We start from the raw sequence: 19,243 nt of genomic DNA, 5'->3' as shown, positions 1-19,243 counted from the left end.
GTGTTATGTAGTGTTATGTACTATTATGTAGTGGCATGTAGTTTTGTGCTGTACAATGCAGTATTATGTAGTATTATGTAGTGTTGTGTAGTATTATGTAGTGTTATGTAGTGTTATGTAGTATTATGTAGCATTATGTAGTATTATGCAGTATTATTTAGTGTTATGAAGTATACCGTAGTATAATGTAGTATTTTGTAGTGAAATCTAGTATTATCTATTGTTATGTATTATTATGTAGTAATATGTAGTATTATGTAGTGCTATGTAGTATTATTTCGTATTACATCGTGTTATGTAGTGGCATGCAGTACAATGTAGTACTATGTAGTGTTATGTAACGTGAGTAGTAGTATGTAGTGTTATGTAGTGGTATGTAGTGTTATGTAGTATTATGTAGTGTCATGTAGTGTTATCTAGTATTATGTATTATTACGTAGTGTTATGTAGTACTATGTAGTGTTATGTAGTACGATGTACTACTATGTAGTATTATGTAGTGTTATCTAGTATTATGTAGTATTATGTAGTGTTATGTAGTACTATGCAGTGTTATGTAGTGGTATGTATATTATGATATTATATATTTGACTTATTTTACTGTTTTGTTTCCTGTTTGGACTCCAGAAAGAATAAATACTACTACAATGATACACAATACATACACTATATTGCAAGTTACACATACAGTACCAGTCAAAAGTTTGGACACCTACTCATTGGAGGGTTCTTCTTTATTTTTACAATTTTCTACATTGTATAATAATAGTGAAGACATCAAAACTATGAAATAACATATATGGCATCATGTAGTAACCAAAAAAGTGTTAAACAATTCTGAATATATTTTATTTTTTAGATTCTTGAAAGTAGCCACCCTTTGCCTTGGTGACAGCTTTGCACACTCTTGGCATTCTCTCAACCAGCTTCATGTCTTGAAGGAGTTGATGAACACTCGTTGGCTGCTTTTCCTTCACTCTGCGGCCCAACTCATTCCATACTATCTCAATTGGGATGAGGTTGGGTGATTGTGGAGGCCAGGTCATCTGATGCAGCACTCCATCACTCTCCATCTTTGTCAAATAGCCCTTACACAGCCTAGAGGTGTGTTTTGGGTCATTGTCCTGTTGAAAAACAAATGATAGTCCCACTAAGCGCAAACCAGATGGGATGGCGTGTCGCTGCAGAATGCTGTAGTAGCCATGCTGGTTAAGTGTGCCTTGTATTCTAAATAAATCACAGAAAGTGTAAGCAGCAAAGCACCCCCACACCATCACTGTTACTTCTCCATGCTTTATGGTGGGAACCATCCGGAGATCATCCATTCACCTACTCTGCATCTCACAAAGATACGGCGGTTGGAACCGGTTGGTAACATTAGACAGGAGACTAAATACTCTCCTGTAGAGAACTGAGTTTCTGTACTGTGTGTAGTTGGACCTTAAAAGGAACCGTCTATAGAACAGTATCAGTCTAAAGAGCATCATTAGTCTCTGGCAGACAGTTCTTTGAAGCACTAATCTATTGCCAAACTGTTTTGGTTTCCCAGGACCTACAAGAGTTGGGGGTGAGATGGAGGAAAGAGGAGGACGGGAATTGGAGGTATCACTGTAAAAATAATAATCTAGTTGTTTCAACAAATTATTATTAAGTAACTGGTTCCACAGACTTCTTAATTTAGTGAACTTTTCGATCAAAGTGTTACCTGAACTCACAAAGACACGATAAACCAAACATCTCAAATTTGGACTCATCAGACCAAAGGACAGATTTCCACCAGTCTAATGTCCATTGCTGTTGTTTCTTGGCCCAAGCAAGTCTCTTCTTCTTATTGGTGTCCTTTAGTAGTTGTTTCTTTGCAGCAATTCGACCATGAAGGGCTGATTCAACACAACTGATTGGCTCAAATGCATTTAGAAGGAAAGAAATTCCACAAATGAACTTTTAACAAGGCACACCTGTTAATTAAAATGCATTCCAGATGACTACCTCATGAAGCTGGTTGAGAGAACGCCAAGAGTGATCAAAGCTGTCAAGACAAAGGGTGGCTACCTTGAAGAATCTCAAATATAAATACAATTTTGATATGTTTATCACTTTTTTGGTTACTACATTATTCCAAATGTGTTATTGCATGGTTTTGATGCCTTCACTATTATTCTACAATGTAGAAAATAGTAAAAATAAAGAAAAACCCTCGAATGAGTAGATGTGGCCAAGCTTTTGACTGGTACTGCATATCATACATTATATATATATTGCACACTTCCCTTACACTTTCTGTCAGTGGCATAGAAACAGTTTGCATAGAGTTCAGCTCTTACCTGGAAGTTGAGCTGAGTGGTGAGCAGGCTGCTGACGGCACGGAGGGAGGTGCAGGTGTTGGGGGGCAGCGAGGGGTCTGCCAGCAGGTCTGAGATCAGGCCGTGGGCCTCGCCCATCACAGCTATATCCACCACCACACTGGTGCCCAACGACTACAGAGGGGGAAGAGAGGGAGAGGGGGAGGAGAGGGAGAGGGGGAAAAGAGGGAGAGGGGAGAGAGGGAGAGGGGGGAGAGGGAGAGGGGGAAGAGAGGCAAAGGGGGAAGAGAGGGGGAGGGGAAGAGAGGGAGAGGGGGAAGAGAGGGAGAGGGGGAAGAGAGGGAGAGAGAGAAGAGGAAGAGAGGGAGAGGGGGAAGAGAGGGAAGAGAGGGAGAGGGGGAAGAGAGGGAGAGAGAGAAGAGAGGGAGAGGGGGGAGAGAGGGAGAGAGAGAAGCGAGGGAGAGGGGGAAGAGAGGGAGAGGAGAGAGAGAGGGAGAGGGAGAGGGGGAAGAGAGGGAGAGGGGGAGGAGAGAGAGAGAGAGGGAGATGGGGAAGAGAGGGAGAGGAGGGAGAGGGGGAAGAGAGGGAGAGGAGGGAGAGGGGGAAGAGAGGGAGAGGGGTAAGAGAACGAGAGGAGGAAGAGAGCGAGAGGGGGAAGAGAGCGAGAGGGGGAAGAGAGCGAGAGGGAAATAACCTTTGATAAATATATTTACCAAGTAATGAACACACTGTAAGTCTGGTAAAGCTGTTATACATGAAGTAGTACAGTAAGACATTACTATGTACAATCAAGCATCCAGCTCTGTTGTCACACTGCCTGTCTCTGACCGTGTTAGGCTGAGTCTAAACACTATGACACCGCCCACCGGACTGGGAAGAAGATAACAGGAGATGATGAGTGATGCTAATGTGGCCGATAGATGGGGATGCTAATTAATAGATGTCTTGCTGTGTAGGTCAGCCTGGGTGGCTGGCTGTGAAGGGGCTGTTATGTGGTCTGTGTTTGGTGCAAATGTGCGTGCAGGACTGGCTGGGTGACTGACCGAATGACAGGGAGCATATGTCGGTCACTCCCACATGAGGAGATAAAGCATTTAGAGTAGACATTGAGGCGTTTATAAGGCTTTATTCTTTTCAGGAGCACGTATGCACACACACACACACACACACGCACCCACACACACACACGGCAGAAACACACACACACTCCTCAGGCGCTATACTACACCGTTAAAGGATCCCCTGCTCCCAGCAGAGTGCAACATCATTAGCAGCAATGCTAATGCTAATAGTAGTAGATAAGAATAGTTGTATGACTATATTTGAAACAGTCATTTAAAAATTTTGGACAGATCATTTGTAACATTCGGCTTAAAAACATACGCTATATTCAGCTGGACAGATATTGATGGAAAGTTAATTAATATTAATGTCAATAGGAATCCCTGATATGGGATGTGGCCTTTGACCTATAACCTTTTGTGCCTGCGGACCCCTTTGTCTGTTTTCACACCGTCTACTGCCACAGCTTTGACGTTTTGACGTCACGCTGTGTGTGTGTGTGTGTGTGTGTGTGTTAGTTAGTTAGTTATGCGCGGGTCAGCTGTTTGTTCACACGCATTTTGCTAATTGCTAATAATCTATCCACAACCGCCCAAATATATGTGGATAAATTCAAATCTGAGGCTCATGCCCAACCCTAACCCGCAAATAGAAAATGTGATGTACAGTCTAAGATGGACGGAGCGATTCTTTTGATAGGCTTATATTTCTGCTTCTAATTTCTCACATTTTGATAGGCTTATATTTCTGCTTCTAATTTCTGACATTTTGATAGGCTTATATTTCTGCTTCTAATTTCTGACATTTTGATAGGCTTATATTTCTGCTTCTAATTTCTGACATTTTGATTGGCTATTTGTAAACCCTAGCTCACCAGAATAATTTCATAAATCAGTAGAATGAATGCTTCAATGTAGTTGACATCGGTCAAGTTTTCTATTTCTTCTCTGCTTCTCTTGCGCATCAAAGATGTTTAGGGACCGGGGAGAAAATGCAATAACTAAAAAAAAAAAAAAAGGAAAGATTTTCAATGCAATTTTGTGTATTTTATGTGGTGTCAGCTTTATACAGTCAACAAAAATATAAACACAACATGTAAGGGCCCTATGTTTAATGAGCTCAAATAAAAGATCCCAAAAATATTCCATACGCACAAAAAAAACGTATTTCTCTAAAATGTTGTGCACAAATTTGTAGTCATCCCCGCTAGTGACAAGATAATCCTTCCACCTGACAGGTGTGGCATATCAAGAAGCTGATTATCTTCTTATGGCTGGGGGGCAGTATTGAGTAGCTTGGATGAATAAGGTGCCCAGAGTAAACTGCCTGCTACTCAGGCCCAGTTGCTAATATATGCATACTATTAGTAGATTGGGATAGAAAACACTCTGACGTTTCTAAAACTGTTTGAATGATGTCTGTGAGTAAAACAGAACTCATATGGCAGGCGAATACCTGAGAAGATCCAACCAGGAAGTGGGAAATCTGAGGTTTCTAGGTATTCAACTCATCGCCTATCGAATATACAGTGGGATATTGGTCATATTGTACTTCCTAAGGCTTCCACTAGATATCAACAGTCTTTAGAACCTTGTTTGATGCTTCTACTGTGAAGGAGGGGGGAATGAGGGCTCTTTGAGTCATGGGTCTGGCAGAGTGCCATGAGCTGACCAGGCGCGTTCATGTGAGAGAGTTAGCTTGCGTTCCATTGCATTTCTGAAGACAAAGGATTTCTCCGGTTGGAACATTATTGAAGATTTATATTAAAAACATCCTAAAGATTGATTGTATACTTCGTTTGACATGTTTCTACGAACTGTAATATGACTTTTCGTCTGAACTTTAGCATGGACTTGCCCGCGCGTCGTGAGTTTGGATTGTGTACTGAACGCACAAACAAAAAGGAGGTATTTGGACATAAATTATGGACTTCTGGAACAAATCAAACATTTATTGTGGACCTGGAAATCCTGGGAGTGCATTCTGATGAAGATCATCAAAGGTAAGTGAATATTTATAATGCTATTCTGACATCTGTTGACTCCACAACATGGTGGATATCTTCATGGCTTTTTAAGGCTCTGAGTGCTGTACTCAGATTATAGCATGGTTTGCTTTTTCCCGTAAAGTTTTTTTTAAATCTGACACAGCGGTTGCATTAAGGAGAGGTTTATCTAAAGTTCCATGTATAATACTTGTATCTTTTATTAATGTTTATTATGAGTATTTCTGTAAATTGATGTGGCTCTCTGCAAAATCACTGGATGTTTTGGAGGCAAAACATTACTGAACATAACGCGCCAATGTAAACTGAGATTTTTGGATATAAATATGAACTTCATCTAACAAAACATACATGTATTGTGTAACATGAAGTCCTATGAGTGTCATCTGATGAAGATCATCAAAGGTTAGTGATTAATTTTATCTCTATTTCTGCTTTTTGTGACTCCTCTCTTTGGCTGGAAAAATGGCTGTGTTTTTCTGTGAATAGGTGCTGACCTAACATAATGATATGTTTTGCTTTCGTCGTAAAGCCTTTTTGAAATCGGACACTGTGGTGGGATTAACAACAAGTTTATCTTTAAAATGGTGTAAAATACTTATATGTCTGAGGAATTTTAATTATGAGAATTCTGTTCTTTTGAATTTTGCTCCCTGCAGTTTCACTGGATGTTTTCATATCGATCCCGTTAACGGGATCCCAACCACAAGAAGTTAATTAAACAGCATGATCCTTACACAGGTGCACCTTGTGCTGGAGATAATAAAAGGCCACTCTAAAATATGCAGTTTTGTTACAACACAATGCCACAGCCGTCTCAAGTTTTGAGGGAACGTGCAATTGGCATGCTGACTGCAGGAATGTCCACCAGAGTTGTTGCCAATTTCTCTACCATAAGTCGCCTCCAACGTTGTTTTTTATTCTATGACCCTAAACCCGCACGCATCGCAGATATAACCACGGGGACTGTGGGTTTTGATTCAGCCCATTCATCACTAGTGTGAGTGAATGAGTGAGTGAATGAATGAGTGAGTGAGTGAGTGAGCGAATGGACGGGCCGTTGTTTTGCAACAAGTGAAAAGCTCAAAAGTCACCACCTCAACTGCAGTACAGAGTCAATGTGCAGGGGGGTATGAGGTAATAACTTGGCTATACACACGGGGTACCAGTACAGAGTCAATGTGCAGGGGGGTATGAGGTAATAACTTGGCTATATACACGGGGTACCAGTACAGAGTCAATGTGCAGGGGGGTATGAGGTAATAACTTGGCGATATACACGGGGTACCAGGTACAGAGTCAATGTGCAGGGGTACGGGGTAATAACTTGGCTATATACACGGGGTACCAGTACATAGTCAATGTTCGTCAACCATTTTGAAAAGAAGGTCGACGACATCCGATCCTCGTTTGCTAAGTAAAACGACACCGCTGGTTCTGCTCACACTGCCCTACCCTGTGCTCTGACCTCTTTCTCATCTCTCTCCAGATGAAATCTCGCGTCTTGTGACGGCCGGCCGCCCAACAACCTGCCCGCTTGACCCTATCCCCTCCTCTCTTCTCCAGACCATTTCCGGAGACCTTCTCCCTTACCTCACCTCGCTCATCAACTCATCCTTGACCGCTGGCTACGTCCCTTCCGTCTTCAAGAGAGCGAGAGTTGCACCCCTTCTGAAAAAACCTACACTCGATCCCTCCGATGTCAACAACTACAGACCAGTATCCCTTCTTTCTTTTCTCTCCAAAACTCTTGAACGTGCTGTCCTTGGCCAGCTCTCCCGCTATCTCTCTCAGAATGACCTTCTTTTTTATTTTATTTTTATTTTTTTATTTTATCCCATTTTCTCCCCAATTTTCGTGGTATCCAATCGCTAGTAATTACTACCTTGTCTCATCGCTACAACTCCCGTACGGGCTCGGGAGAGACGAAGGTCGAAAGCCATGCGTCCTCCGAAGCACAACCCAACCAGCCGTACTGCTTCTTAACACAGCGCGCCTCCAACCCGGAAGCCAGCCGCACCAATGTGTCGGAGGAAACACCGTGTACCTGGCCCCCTTGGTTGGCGCGCACTGCGCCCGGCCCGCCACAGGAATTGCTGGAGCGTGATGAGACAAGGATATCCCTACCGGCCAAACCCTCCCTACCCCGGACGACGCTATGCCAATTGTGCGTCGCCCCACGGACCTCCCGGTCGCGGCCGGCTGCGACAGAGCCTGGGCGCGAACCCAGAGACTCTGGTGGCACAGTTAGCACTGCAATGCTGTGCCCTAGACCACTGCGCCACCCGGGAGGCCTCAGAATGACCTTCTTGATCCAAATCAGTCAGGTTTCAAGACTAGTCATTCAACTGAGACTGCTCTTCTCTGTGTCACGGAGGCGCTCCGCACTGCTAAAGCTAACTCTCTCTCCTCTGCTCTCATCCTTCTAGACCTATCGGCTGCCTTTGATACTGTGAACCATCAGATCCTCCTCTCCACCCTCTCCGAGTTGGCATCTCCGGCGCGGCCCACGCTTGGATTGCGTCCTACCTGACAGGTCGCTCCTACCAGGTGGCGTGGCGAGAATCTGTCTCCTCACCACGTGCTCTCACCACTGGTGTCCCCCAGGGCTCTGTTCTAGGCCCTCTCCTATTCTCGCTATACACCAAGTCACTTGGCTCTGTCATAACCTCACATGGTCTCTCCTATCATTGCTATGCAGACGACACACAATTATTCTACTCCTTTCCCCCTTCTGATAACCAGGTGGCAAATCGCATCTCTGCATGTCTGGCAGACATATCAGTGTGGATGACGGATCACCACCTCAAGCTGAACCTCGGCAAGACGGAGCTGCTCTTCCTCCCGGGGAAGGACTGCCCGTTCCATGATCTCGCCATCACGGTTGACAACTCCATTGTGTCCTCCTCCCAGAGCGCTAAGAACCTTGGCGTGATCCTGGACAACACCCTGTCGTTCTCAACTAACATCAAGGCGGTGGCCCGTTCCTGTAGGTCCATGCTCTACAACATCCGCAGAGTACGACCCTGCCTCACACAGGAAGCGGCGCAGGTCCTAATCCAGGCACTTGTCATCTCCCGTCTGGATTACTGCAACTCGCTGTTGGCTGGGCTCCCTGCCTGTGCCATTAAACCCCTACAACTCATCCAGAACGCCGCAGCCCGACTGGTGTTCAACCTTCCCAAGTTCTCTCACGTCACCCCGCTCCTCCGCTCTCTCCACTGGCTTCCAGTTGAAGCTCGCATCCGCTACAAGACCATGGTGCTTGCCTACGGAGCTGTGAGGGGAACGGCACCGCAGTACCTTCAGGCTCTGATCAGGCCCTACACCCAAACAAGGGCACTGCGTTCATCCACCTCTGGCCTGCACGCCTCCCTACCACTGAGGAAGTACAGTTCCCGCTCAGCCCAGTCAAAACTGTTCGCTGCTCTGGCACCCCAATGGTGGAACTAACTTCCCCACGACGCCAGGACAGCGGAGTCAATCACCACCTTCCGGAGACACCTGAAACCCCACCTCTTTAAGGAATACCTAGGCTAGGATAAAGTAATCCTTCTGACCCCCCCCCCCCCCCTTAAAAGATTTAGATGCACTATTGTAAAGTGGCTGTTCCACTGGATGTCATAAGGTGAACGCACCAATTTGTAAGTCGCTCTGGATAAGAGCGTCTGCTAAATGACTTAAATGTAAAATGTAATGTAAATGGGTATGAGGTAATAACTTGGCTATATACACGGGGTACCAGTACATAGTCAATGTGCAGGGGGGTATGAGGCAATAACTTGGCTATATACACGGGGTACCAGTACTGAGTCAATGTGCAGGGGGGTACGAGGTAATAACTTGGCTATATACACGGGCTACCAGTACTGAGTCAATGTGCAGGGGGGTACGAGGTAATAACTTGGCTATATACACGGGGTACCAGTACAGAGTCAATGTGCAGGGGGGTATGAGGTAATAACTTGGCTATATACACGGGGTGCCAGTACAGAGTCAATGTGCAGGGGTACGAGGTAATAACTTGGCGATATACATGGGGTACCAGTACAGAGTCAATGTGCAGGGGGGTATGAGGTAATAACTTGGCTATATACACGGGGTGCCAGTACAGAGTCAATGTGCAGGGGTACGAGGTAATAGCTTGGCTATATACACGGGGTACCAGTACAGAGTCAATGTGCAGGGGGGTATGAGGTAATAACTTGGCTATATAAACGGGGTGCCAGTACAGAGTCAATGTGCAGGAATACAAGGTCATTGAGGTAGATATGTACATATAGGTAGGGATAAAGTGACTAAGCAACAGGATCATCCACGGTTACGTCAGCTAGCTGGCAGGCATACTAAATGATCCTGTTTATATTGGCACCATGGCCACGCGTTGACCTTATAGTCTTCACAACAGGTGTGTGTAAAGGGCTTCAGGTCTGTTTGTGGAAACAGAGGCATGTTTTGATTGGCAATCATTTTAATCGTTCACATTCACCAACGTTTCAGAACTGTGGGGACAGAAAGGAAAGTGTTGTGTGTGGGTGGGAACCAGCGGAGGCTGCTGAGGGGAGGACGGCTCATAGTAACGGCTGGAACGGAACTAATGGAACCGTGTGTTTGATATATTTGATACCATTCCATTGATTCCGTTCCAGCCATTACCATAAACCCATCCTCCCCTATTAAGGAACCATCAACCTCCTGTGGTGGGAACATGACACTTTACTGCAGCATTATCCTCTCTATTTATACTATATATATAGGGTCTATATACTATATATACTAACCTCTCCTCCCATCCCCTAACATGACACTTTACTGCAGCACTATCCTCTCTATTTAGAAACAACTGTCTCTCTTCTTCTATCTCTCTCCTCTCCCATCCCCTAACCAACCCCTAACCTCTCCCCCCCTCTTCTCCCCTTCCATCCCCTCACCTCCCCTATACTCCCCTCTCATCCCCTCCCATCCCCTCCTCTCCCATCCCCTAACCTTCCCCCCCTCTTCTCCCCTTCCATCCCCTAACCTCTCCTCCCCTCTTCTCCCCTTCCATCCCCTAACCTCTCCTCCCCTCTTCTCCCCGTCCACCCCCTAACATCTCCTCCCCTCTTCTCGCATCCCCTCATCTCCCCTTCCATCCCCTACACTCCCCTCTCATCCCCTCCCACCCCCCCCCTCTCCCCTCCCCTCACCTCTCTTCTCCTATCATTCCACCCCCTCTTGCCTCCTCTCCTACTCCTCCCCTCCTCTCTTATCATCCCCTCCCCTCCCGTCCCCTCTCATCCCATTCCTCTCCTCTCCCCTCTCCTCCTCTCCTTTCCTCAACTCTGATCCTCTCATTCCAAACCCTCCTCTCCCCTACCTCCCTCCTCTCCTATCATTCCAGCCCCTCCCATCCCTCTCCTCTCTTCTCCTCTCCTCTCCTCTCCTCTCCTCTCCCCTCCCTCCCTCCCTCCCTCCCTCCCTCCCTCCCTCCCTCCTTCCCTCTCTTATCATCCCCTCCCCTCTCTCCCCTCCACTCCTATCATTCCAGCCCATCCTTCCCCTCCCCTCTCCTCCCCTCCTCTCATCTCTCCTCCCTTCCCCTCTCCTCCTCTCTTATCATCTCCTCCCCTCCTCTCTTATCATTCCCTCCCCTCCCTTCATATGATCCTCTCCTCTCTCCTCCTCTCCTATCATTCCTCTCCTCCTCTCATTTCACCCCTCTCCACCTCTACTCTCCTCTCCTCCTCCCCTCCTCTCTTATCATCCCCTCCCCTCCCTTCATATGATCCTCTCCTCTCTCCTCCTCTCCTATCATTCCTCTCCTCCTCTCATTTCACCCCTCTCCACCTCTACTCTCCTCTCCTCCTCCCCTCCTCTCTTATCATTCCCTCCCCTCCCTCCTCTCCTCTCCTTTCATTCCACCCCCTCTCCTCCTCTCCTCTCATTCCACCCCCTCTCCCCTCTTCTCCTCTCCTCCTCCTCCCCTCCTCTCTTATCATCCCCTCCCCTCTCCTCCCCCCAGCCTCTCCTCTCCTCCTAATTTCCTTCTCTCCTCTCCTCCCCTCCCATTCCAACCCCTCTCCCCTCCTCTCCTCTCCTCCCCTCCTCTCCTCCTCCTCCCATCCAATCCCCTCCCGTCCCCTCCCCTCTCATCTCCTCCTAGAAGTGAGCTGAACAAGACAAGACACATATTTGTGAAGAGGGAAGCGTTTCCAGAGAACAGCTGGCTGGACAGATTCTGTCTTGACCCTCAGGGGGTTGTTAGCTCTCTCTCTCTCTCTCACACACACACACACACACACACACACACACACACACACACACACACACACACACACACACACACACACACACACACACACACACACACACACACACACACACACACACACACACACACACACACACACACACACACACACACACACAGACACACACACACACACACACACACACACACGAAGACACACACGAAGACACACATAAACACACCGACACACACACAGCGAAAGGAGAGGGAAAATACATTACCATACCACAGGGGGATGCCAGTGATAAAGTCCAGTCCAACAACAGAGCAGAGACAAACCCTGAGACAGTATCATGGTGATGATAATGTTATTGTGTATTTTGCACTGGGACAACTATTAATGCCAAAAAAGACTGTGGTGCAACCAGACTCATGCAGTCCAGGTGCACATTGGGTAAGATTGTACATGTTGTCTGTGTTGGGTATTCTTAGTGGGAGGTCCCAGCTAAAAGGAATTCTTGCTCTTTCACATAACCTCCCGTATGTATCAAGCCTCTCAGGGCAGGGCTGATTCAGGATCAGTTTTGCCTAGATTCTAAAAGAATTGACAGAGTAGGTCTGATTCAGAGCAGGGCTGATTCTGGATCAGTTTTGCCTAGATTCTAAAAGAATCGGCAGGTGGGACTTGATCCTACAGTACATCAGCACTCCTATTCTGAGAAGCTTCATGACAACTTGACTATCCTTCTCTGGTTCACATGTCTATTTGGCTATGTCACACCTTTGTGATTTATGTCTGTAAATGAAAGCGCTTCGACAAATGCAATGTCTTTATTAGTCTTTATTATTATTTAGTCTTTATTATTATTCATATTATAATATGGGGGGGGGGGGGGGGGGGCAGTGGACATACACTGCTCAAAAAAATAAAGGGAACACTAAAATAACACATCCTAGATCTGAATGAATGAAATATTCTTATTAAATACTTTGTTCTTTACATAGTTGAATGTGCTGACAACAAAATCACACAAAAATTATCAATGGAAATTAAATTTATCAACCCATGGAGGTCTGGATTTGGAGTCACACTCAAAATTAAAGTGGAAAACCACACTACAGCCTGATCCAACTTTGATGTTGTCACGTTCTGACCACAGTTCTTGTGTTGTGCTTGTTTTAGTGTTGGTCAGGACGTGAGCTGGGTGGGCATTCTATGTTGTGTGTCTTGTTTGTCCGTTTCTATGTTTGGCCTAATATGGTTCTCAATCAGAGGCAGATGTTTTGTGTTGTCTCTGATTGGGAATCATATATAGGTGGCTTGTTTTGTGTTGGGGATTGTGGGTGGTTGTTTCCTGTCTTTGTGTTTTCTCTGCACCAGATAGGGCTGTATCGGTTTGCCACATTTTTGTTATTTTGTATTGTTGTAAGTGTTCACTGTTTTGGTCTATTAAACATGTTGAGCACTGGCTACGCTGCATGTTGGTCCGATCCCTGCTACACCTTCTCTTCTCTTGAAGAGGAGGAAGGCTGCCATTACAGATGTCCTTAAAACAAGTCAAAATGAGGCTCAGTAGTGTGTGTGGTCTCCACGTGCCTGTATGACCTCCCTACAACGCCTGGGCATGCTCCTGATGAGGTGGCGGATGGTCTCCTGAGGGATCTCCTCCCAGACCTGGACTAAAGCATCCGCCAACTCCTGGACAGTCTGTGGTGCAAGGTGGCGTTGGTGGATGGAGCGAGACATGATGTCCCAGATGTGCTCAATTGGATTCAGGTCTGGGGAACGGGCGGTCCATAGCATCAATGCCTTCCTCTTGCAGGAACTGCTGACACACTCCAGCCACATGAGGTCTAGCATTGTCTTGCATTAGGAGGAACCCAGGGCCAACCGCACCAGCATATGGTCTCACAAGGGGTCTGAGGATCTCATCTCGGTACCTAATGGCAGTCAGGCTACCTCTGGCGAGCACATGGAGGGCTATGCGGCCCCACAAAGAAATGCCACCCCACACCATGACTGACCCACCACCAAACCGGCCATGCTGGAGGATGTTGCAGGCAGCAGAACGTTCTCCACGGCGTCTCCAGACTCTGTCACGTCTGTCACATGTGCTCAGTGTGAACCTGCTTTCATCTGTGAAGAGCACAGGGCACCAGTGGCGAATTTGCCAATCTTGGTGTTCTCTAGGAAATGCCAAACGTCCTGCACGGTGTTGGGCTGTAAGCACAACCCCCACCTGTGGACGTCGGGCCCTCATACCACCCTCATGGAGTCTGTTTCTGACCGTTTGAGCAGACACATGCACATTTGTGGCCTGCTGGAGGTCATTTTGCAGGTCTATGGCAGTGCTCCTCCTGCTCCTCCTTGCACAAAGGCGGAGGTAGCGGTCCTGCTGCTGGGTTGTTGCCCTCCTACGGCCTCCTCCACGTCTCCTGATGTACTGGCCTGTCTCCTGGTAGCGCCTCCATGCTCTGGACACTACGCTGACAGACACAGCAAACCTTCTTGCCACAGCTCGCATTGATGTGCCATCCTGGATGAGCTGCACTACCTGAGCCACTTGTGTGGGTTGTAGACTCCGTCTCATGCTACCACTAGAGTGAAAGCACCGCCAGCATTCAAAAGTGACCAAAACATCAGCCAGGAAGCATAGGAACTGAGAAGTGGTCTGTGGTCACCACCTGCAGAACCACTCCTTTATTGGGGGATGTCTTGCTAATTGCCTATAATTTCCACCTGTTGTCTATTCCATTTGCACAACAGCATGTGAAATTTATTGTCAATCACTGTTGCTTCCTAAGTGGACAGTTTGATTTCACACAAGTGTGATTGATTTGGAGTTACATTGTGTTGTTTAAGTGTTCCCTTTATTTTTTGAGCAATGTATTTAAAACTGGTCTTAAAACACACCTTTTTAGCTTTGCTTCTCCTTAAGGTGTTTTTTAAGTCTTTCAGTTTAGTACAGACACGGTTGGGTTATAGAAAAAATATCAGAAACTTTGAACATCCCACGGAGCACCATTAAATCCATTATTTAAAAAATTTTAAGAATATGGCACCACAACAAACCTGCCAAGAGAGGGCCGCCCACCAAAACTCACGACCCAGGCAAGGATGGCATTAATCAGAGAGCAACAAAGAGACCAAAGATAACCCTGAAGGAGCTGCAAAGCTCCACAGAGGAGATTGGAGTATCTATCCATAGGACCACATTAAGCCGTACACTCCACAGAGCTGGGCTTTACGGAAAAGTGGCCAGAAAAAAGCCATTGCTTAAAGAAAAAAATAAGCAAACATGTTTGGTGTTCGCTAAAAGGCATGTGGAAGATTCCCCAAACATATGGAAGAAGGTACTCTGGTCAGATGAGACAATGAAGGAAAACGCTATGCCGGGCCAAACCCAACACCTCTCATCACCCTGAGAATGCCATCCCCACAGTGAAGCATGGTGGTGGCAGCATCATGCTGTGGTGATGTTTTTCATCGGCAGGGACTGGGAAACTGGTCAGAAACTAAGGAATAATGAATGGCACAAAATACAGGGACATTTTTGAGGGAAACCTGTTTCAGCCTTCCAGAGATTTGAGACTGGGATGGAGGTTCACCTTCCCGCAGTGCAATGACCCTAAGCATACTGCTAAAGCAACACTTGAGTGGTTTAAGGGGAAACATTTAAATGTCTTGGAATGGCCTAGTCAAAGCCCAGACCTCAATCCATTTGAGAATCTGTGGTATGACTTAAAGATTGCTTTACACCAGCGGAACCCATCCAACTTGAAGGAGCTGGAGCAGTTTAGCCTTGAAGAATGGGCAAAAATCACAGTGGCTAGATGTGCCAAGCCTATAGAAACATACCCCAAGAGACTTGCAGCTGTAATTGCTGCAAAAGGTGGCTCTACAAAGTATTGACTTTGAGGGGTGAATAGTTATGCACACTCAAGTTCTGTTTTTTTGTCTTATTTCTGGTTTGTTTCACAATAAAAAATATTTGCATCTTCAAAGTGGTAGGCATATTGTGTAAATCAAATGATACAAACCCCCCAAAAAATCTATTTTAATTCCAGCTTGTAATGCAACAAAATAGGAAAAATTCCAGGGGGGGGGGGGGGGGGGGGGGGGTGAATAATTTCGCAAGCCACTGTACAGAGGCCCATTATCAGCAACCATCACTCCTGTGTTCCAATGGCACGTTGGGTTAGCTAATCCAAGTTTATCTTTTTAAAAGGCTAATTGATCATTAGAAAACCCTTTTGCAATTATGTTAGCACAGCTGAAAACTGTTGTGCTTACTAATGAAGCAATAAAACTGACCTTCTTTAGACTAGTTGAGTATCTGGAGCATCATAAGTTGTGGGTTTGATTACAGGCTCAAAATGGCCAGAAACAAAGAACTTTCTTCTGAAACTGGTCAGTCTATTTTTGTTCTGAGAAATGAAGGCTATTCCATGTGAGAAATTGCCAAGAAACTGAAGATCTCGTACAACACTGTGTACTACTCCCTTCACAGAACAGCACAAACTGTCTCTAACCAGAATAGAAAGAGGAGTGGGAGGCCCCGGTGCACAACTGAGCAAGAAGACATGTACCATAGAGTGTGTAGTTTGAGAAACAGATGCCTTACAAGTCCTCAGCTGGCAGCTTCATTAAATAGTACCCACAAAACACCAGTCTCAATGTCAACAATGAAGAGGCGACTCCAGGATAAAAAGAAAAGATTAAGATGGGCAAAAGAACACAGACACTGGACAGAGGAAGATTGGAAAAAAGTGTTATGGACAGACAAATCAATTTTTTAGGTGTTCTGATCACAAAGAAGAACATTTGTGAGACGCAGAAAAAATGAAAGGATACTGGAGGAGTGCTTGACATCATCTGTCAAGCATGGTGGAGGCAATGTGATGGTCTGGGGGGGCTTTGGTGGTGGTAAAGTGGGAGATTTGTACAGGGTAAAAGGGATCTTGAAGAAGGAAGGCTATCACTCCATTTTGCAACGCCATGCCATACCCTGTGGACGGCGCTTAATTGGAGCCAATTTCCACCTGCAACAGGACAATGACCCAAAGCACAGCTCCAAACTATGCAATAACTATTTAGGGAAGAAGCAGTCAGCTGGTATTCTGTCTATAATGGAGTGGCCAGCACAGTCACCGGATCTCAACCCTATTGAGCTGTTGTATGATACGTAAGAACTGCCCATCAAGCCAATCCAACTTGTGGGAGGTGCTTCAGGAAGCATGGGGTGAAATCTCTTCAGATTACCTCAACAAACTGACAACTAGAATACCAAAAGTCTGCAAGTCTGTGATTGCTGCAAATGGAGGATTCTTTGACGAAACACAATGTTTGAAGGACACAATTATTATTTCAATTAAAAATCATTATTTATAACCTTGTCAACGTCTTGACTATATTTCTTATTCATTTTGCAACTCGATTCATGTATATTTTCATGGAAAACAAGGACATTTCTAAGTGACCCTTACCCTCTGAGCGGTAATGTAAACAAAGCTTGATTTGGTTTGAACCAGATTACAACCAGCAGGTTGACATTATGGGGTTGTAAAGTAGTTGAATGTCACTTCAAATAGCTTCTACTGCTGGGTTATGGCCTTGTTCTGAGTACCCACCTCCAAAAAAGAAAATGTAGGAAAAAAGGACACATTTCTGTGGACCGTAAGGAGAAATAGACTGTAAAGTCGTCTTCTACAGTGTCTGGCTCAATAGAACTTGATGTTTTGATGTGGCTGTTGGACAGGATATCTGGGCCTGTGAACTGGACAGAAGACAGGAACTGGGACTATAGTGGGACTATAGCGGACAAATGAGAGAAGATGATACTGGTGTCTGTCTGGTTGCTGAAGTCAGCCCCGTGTGTTGATTCAATACGACACTTTTCATATACTAGATGGCCATAAGTTTATAGCTCAGACAGCGGCACACATCCTGAACTCGCAACCTTCAGCCCTGGACAGGACACGGGGTGACTGAAGACTGTTGAAACTTGAATTTGACTGAATTCATGTTATTATGTGAATTAAACTGTTGTCTTTGGTTTTTGTTTTCGTTTTAATTTGTCGTATTGCGTTGTATGTTTTTTTTTCAGCTGATGTATTTTTAAAGTTAATGGATTGAAATGATATGTTGAGTTGACTGGTTATCAGGCACGGTCCTGTTGTCCAGTCATTCCATTCAAATGTAAAGTTGATTAGAATCTGGGTGTGTTGTCTTTTTGTCCACCAGAGTTCAACGAGTTGGTAATTCATGTTGGGGGTTCAAGGTCACTCTTCAATTTGATTAAAAGGGCAGTGAATTCGCTGATACTCTGAGAATCTTGTATGCGCAAGCCACTTGTGTGACCCACATAGTCTTTTCTCTTAGAGATGATTCTGAACTGAAGACGTGTGTAATCACGTCATGTCTTAATTAGTTGATAGCAATTTATTCTTTCTTATTCTGTGATGTATCATTTCTTTTATATACAGTGTCAATCTTTCTTGACTAATATATGTTATTAGGAGCCTTTTTAAACCTCAAATACAGTACACGATTTACATTCTCGGATCCTGTATCTGTATCCATAATCTGCGAGGTCGAATGGTCACTTCCATTCATCTTCTGTACGTTGTCCTGTCACTTCTATTCATCTTCTGTACATTGTCCTGTCACTTCCATTCATGTTCTGTATGTTGTCCTGTCACTTCCATTCATCTTCTGTATGTTGTCCTGTCACTTCCATTCATCTTCTGTACGTTGTCCTGTCACTTCCATTCATCGTCTGTACGTTGTCCTGTCACTTCTATTCATCTTCTGTACATTGTCCTGTCACTTCCATTCATGTTCTGTATGTTGTCCTGTCACTTCCATTCATCTTCTGTACGTTGTCCTGTCACTTCTATTCATCTTCTGTATGTTGTCCTGTCACTTCTATTCATCTTCTGTATGTTGTCCTGTCACTTCCATTCATGTTCTGTATGTTGTCCTGTCACTTCCATTCATCTTCTGTACGTTGTCCTGTCACTTCCATTCATGTTCTGTATGTTGTCCTGTCACTTCCATTCATCTTCTGTATGTTGTCCTGTCACTTCCATTCATCTTCTGTATGTTGTCCTGTCACTTCCATTCATGTTCTGTATGTTGTCCTGTCACTTCTATTCATCTTCTGTATGTTGTCCTGTCACTTCTATTCATCTTCTGTATGTTGTCCTGTCACTTCCATTCATCTTCTGTATGTTGTCCTGTCACTTCCATTCATGTTCTGTATGTTGTCCTGTCACTTCTATTCATCTTCTGTATGTTGTCCTGTCACTTCTAATCATCTTCTGTATGTTGTCCTGTCACTTCCATTCATCTTCTGTACGTTGTCCTGTCACTTCTAATCATCTTCTGTATGTTGTCCTGTCACTTCTAATCATCTTCTGTACGTTGTCCTGTCACTTCTATTCATCTTCTGTACGTTGTCCTGTCACTTCCATTCATCTTCTGGTCATGTGCCTACATTATATAGATATTTTAATGTAGATAACCTTTATTTTTACAAATTCTTATTTATAATGACGGCCTACCCCGGCCAAGCCCTCCCCTAACCCGGACGACGCTGGGCCAATTGTGCGCCGCCACATGGGTCTACCGGACTGAAACCC

At 45.2% G+C, this 19,243-nt stretch overlaps 1 protein-coding gene across 1 annotated transcript in view; it reads right to left on the bottom strand.

Moving 5' to 3' along the window:
* The window catches only part of LOC129861974 (cGMP-inhibited 3',5'-cyclic phosphodiesterase 3A-like), a 237,420-nt gene that overhangs the window by 68,871 nt on the left and 149,306 nt on the right, over nucleotides 1-19,243 (bottom strand). The window contains exon 3 of the mRNA XM_055933225.1: nucleotides 2,325-2,477. Coding sequence (XP_055789200.1) covers nucleotides 2,325-2,477 — 153 coding nt within the window. The remainder of the gene's footprint in view (nucleotides 1-2,324; nucleotides 2,478-19,243) is intronic.

This window comes from Salvelinus fontinalis, chromosome 9 (assembly GCF_029448725.1).
Source record: "Salvelinus fontinalis isolate EN_2023a chromosome 9, ASM2944872v1, whole genome shotgun sequence".
Lineage (NCBI taxonomy): Eukaryota > Metazoa > Chordata > Actinopteri > Salmoniformes > Salmonidae > Salvelinus > Salvelinus fontinalis.
Note: the sequence above shows the minus strand (reverse complement) of the source record. Positions and strands in the feature narration are given on the sequence as shown.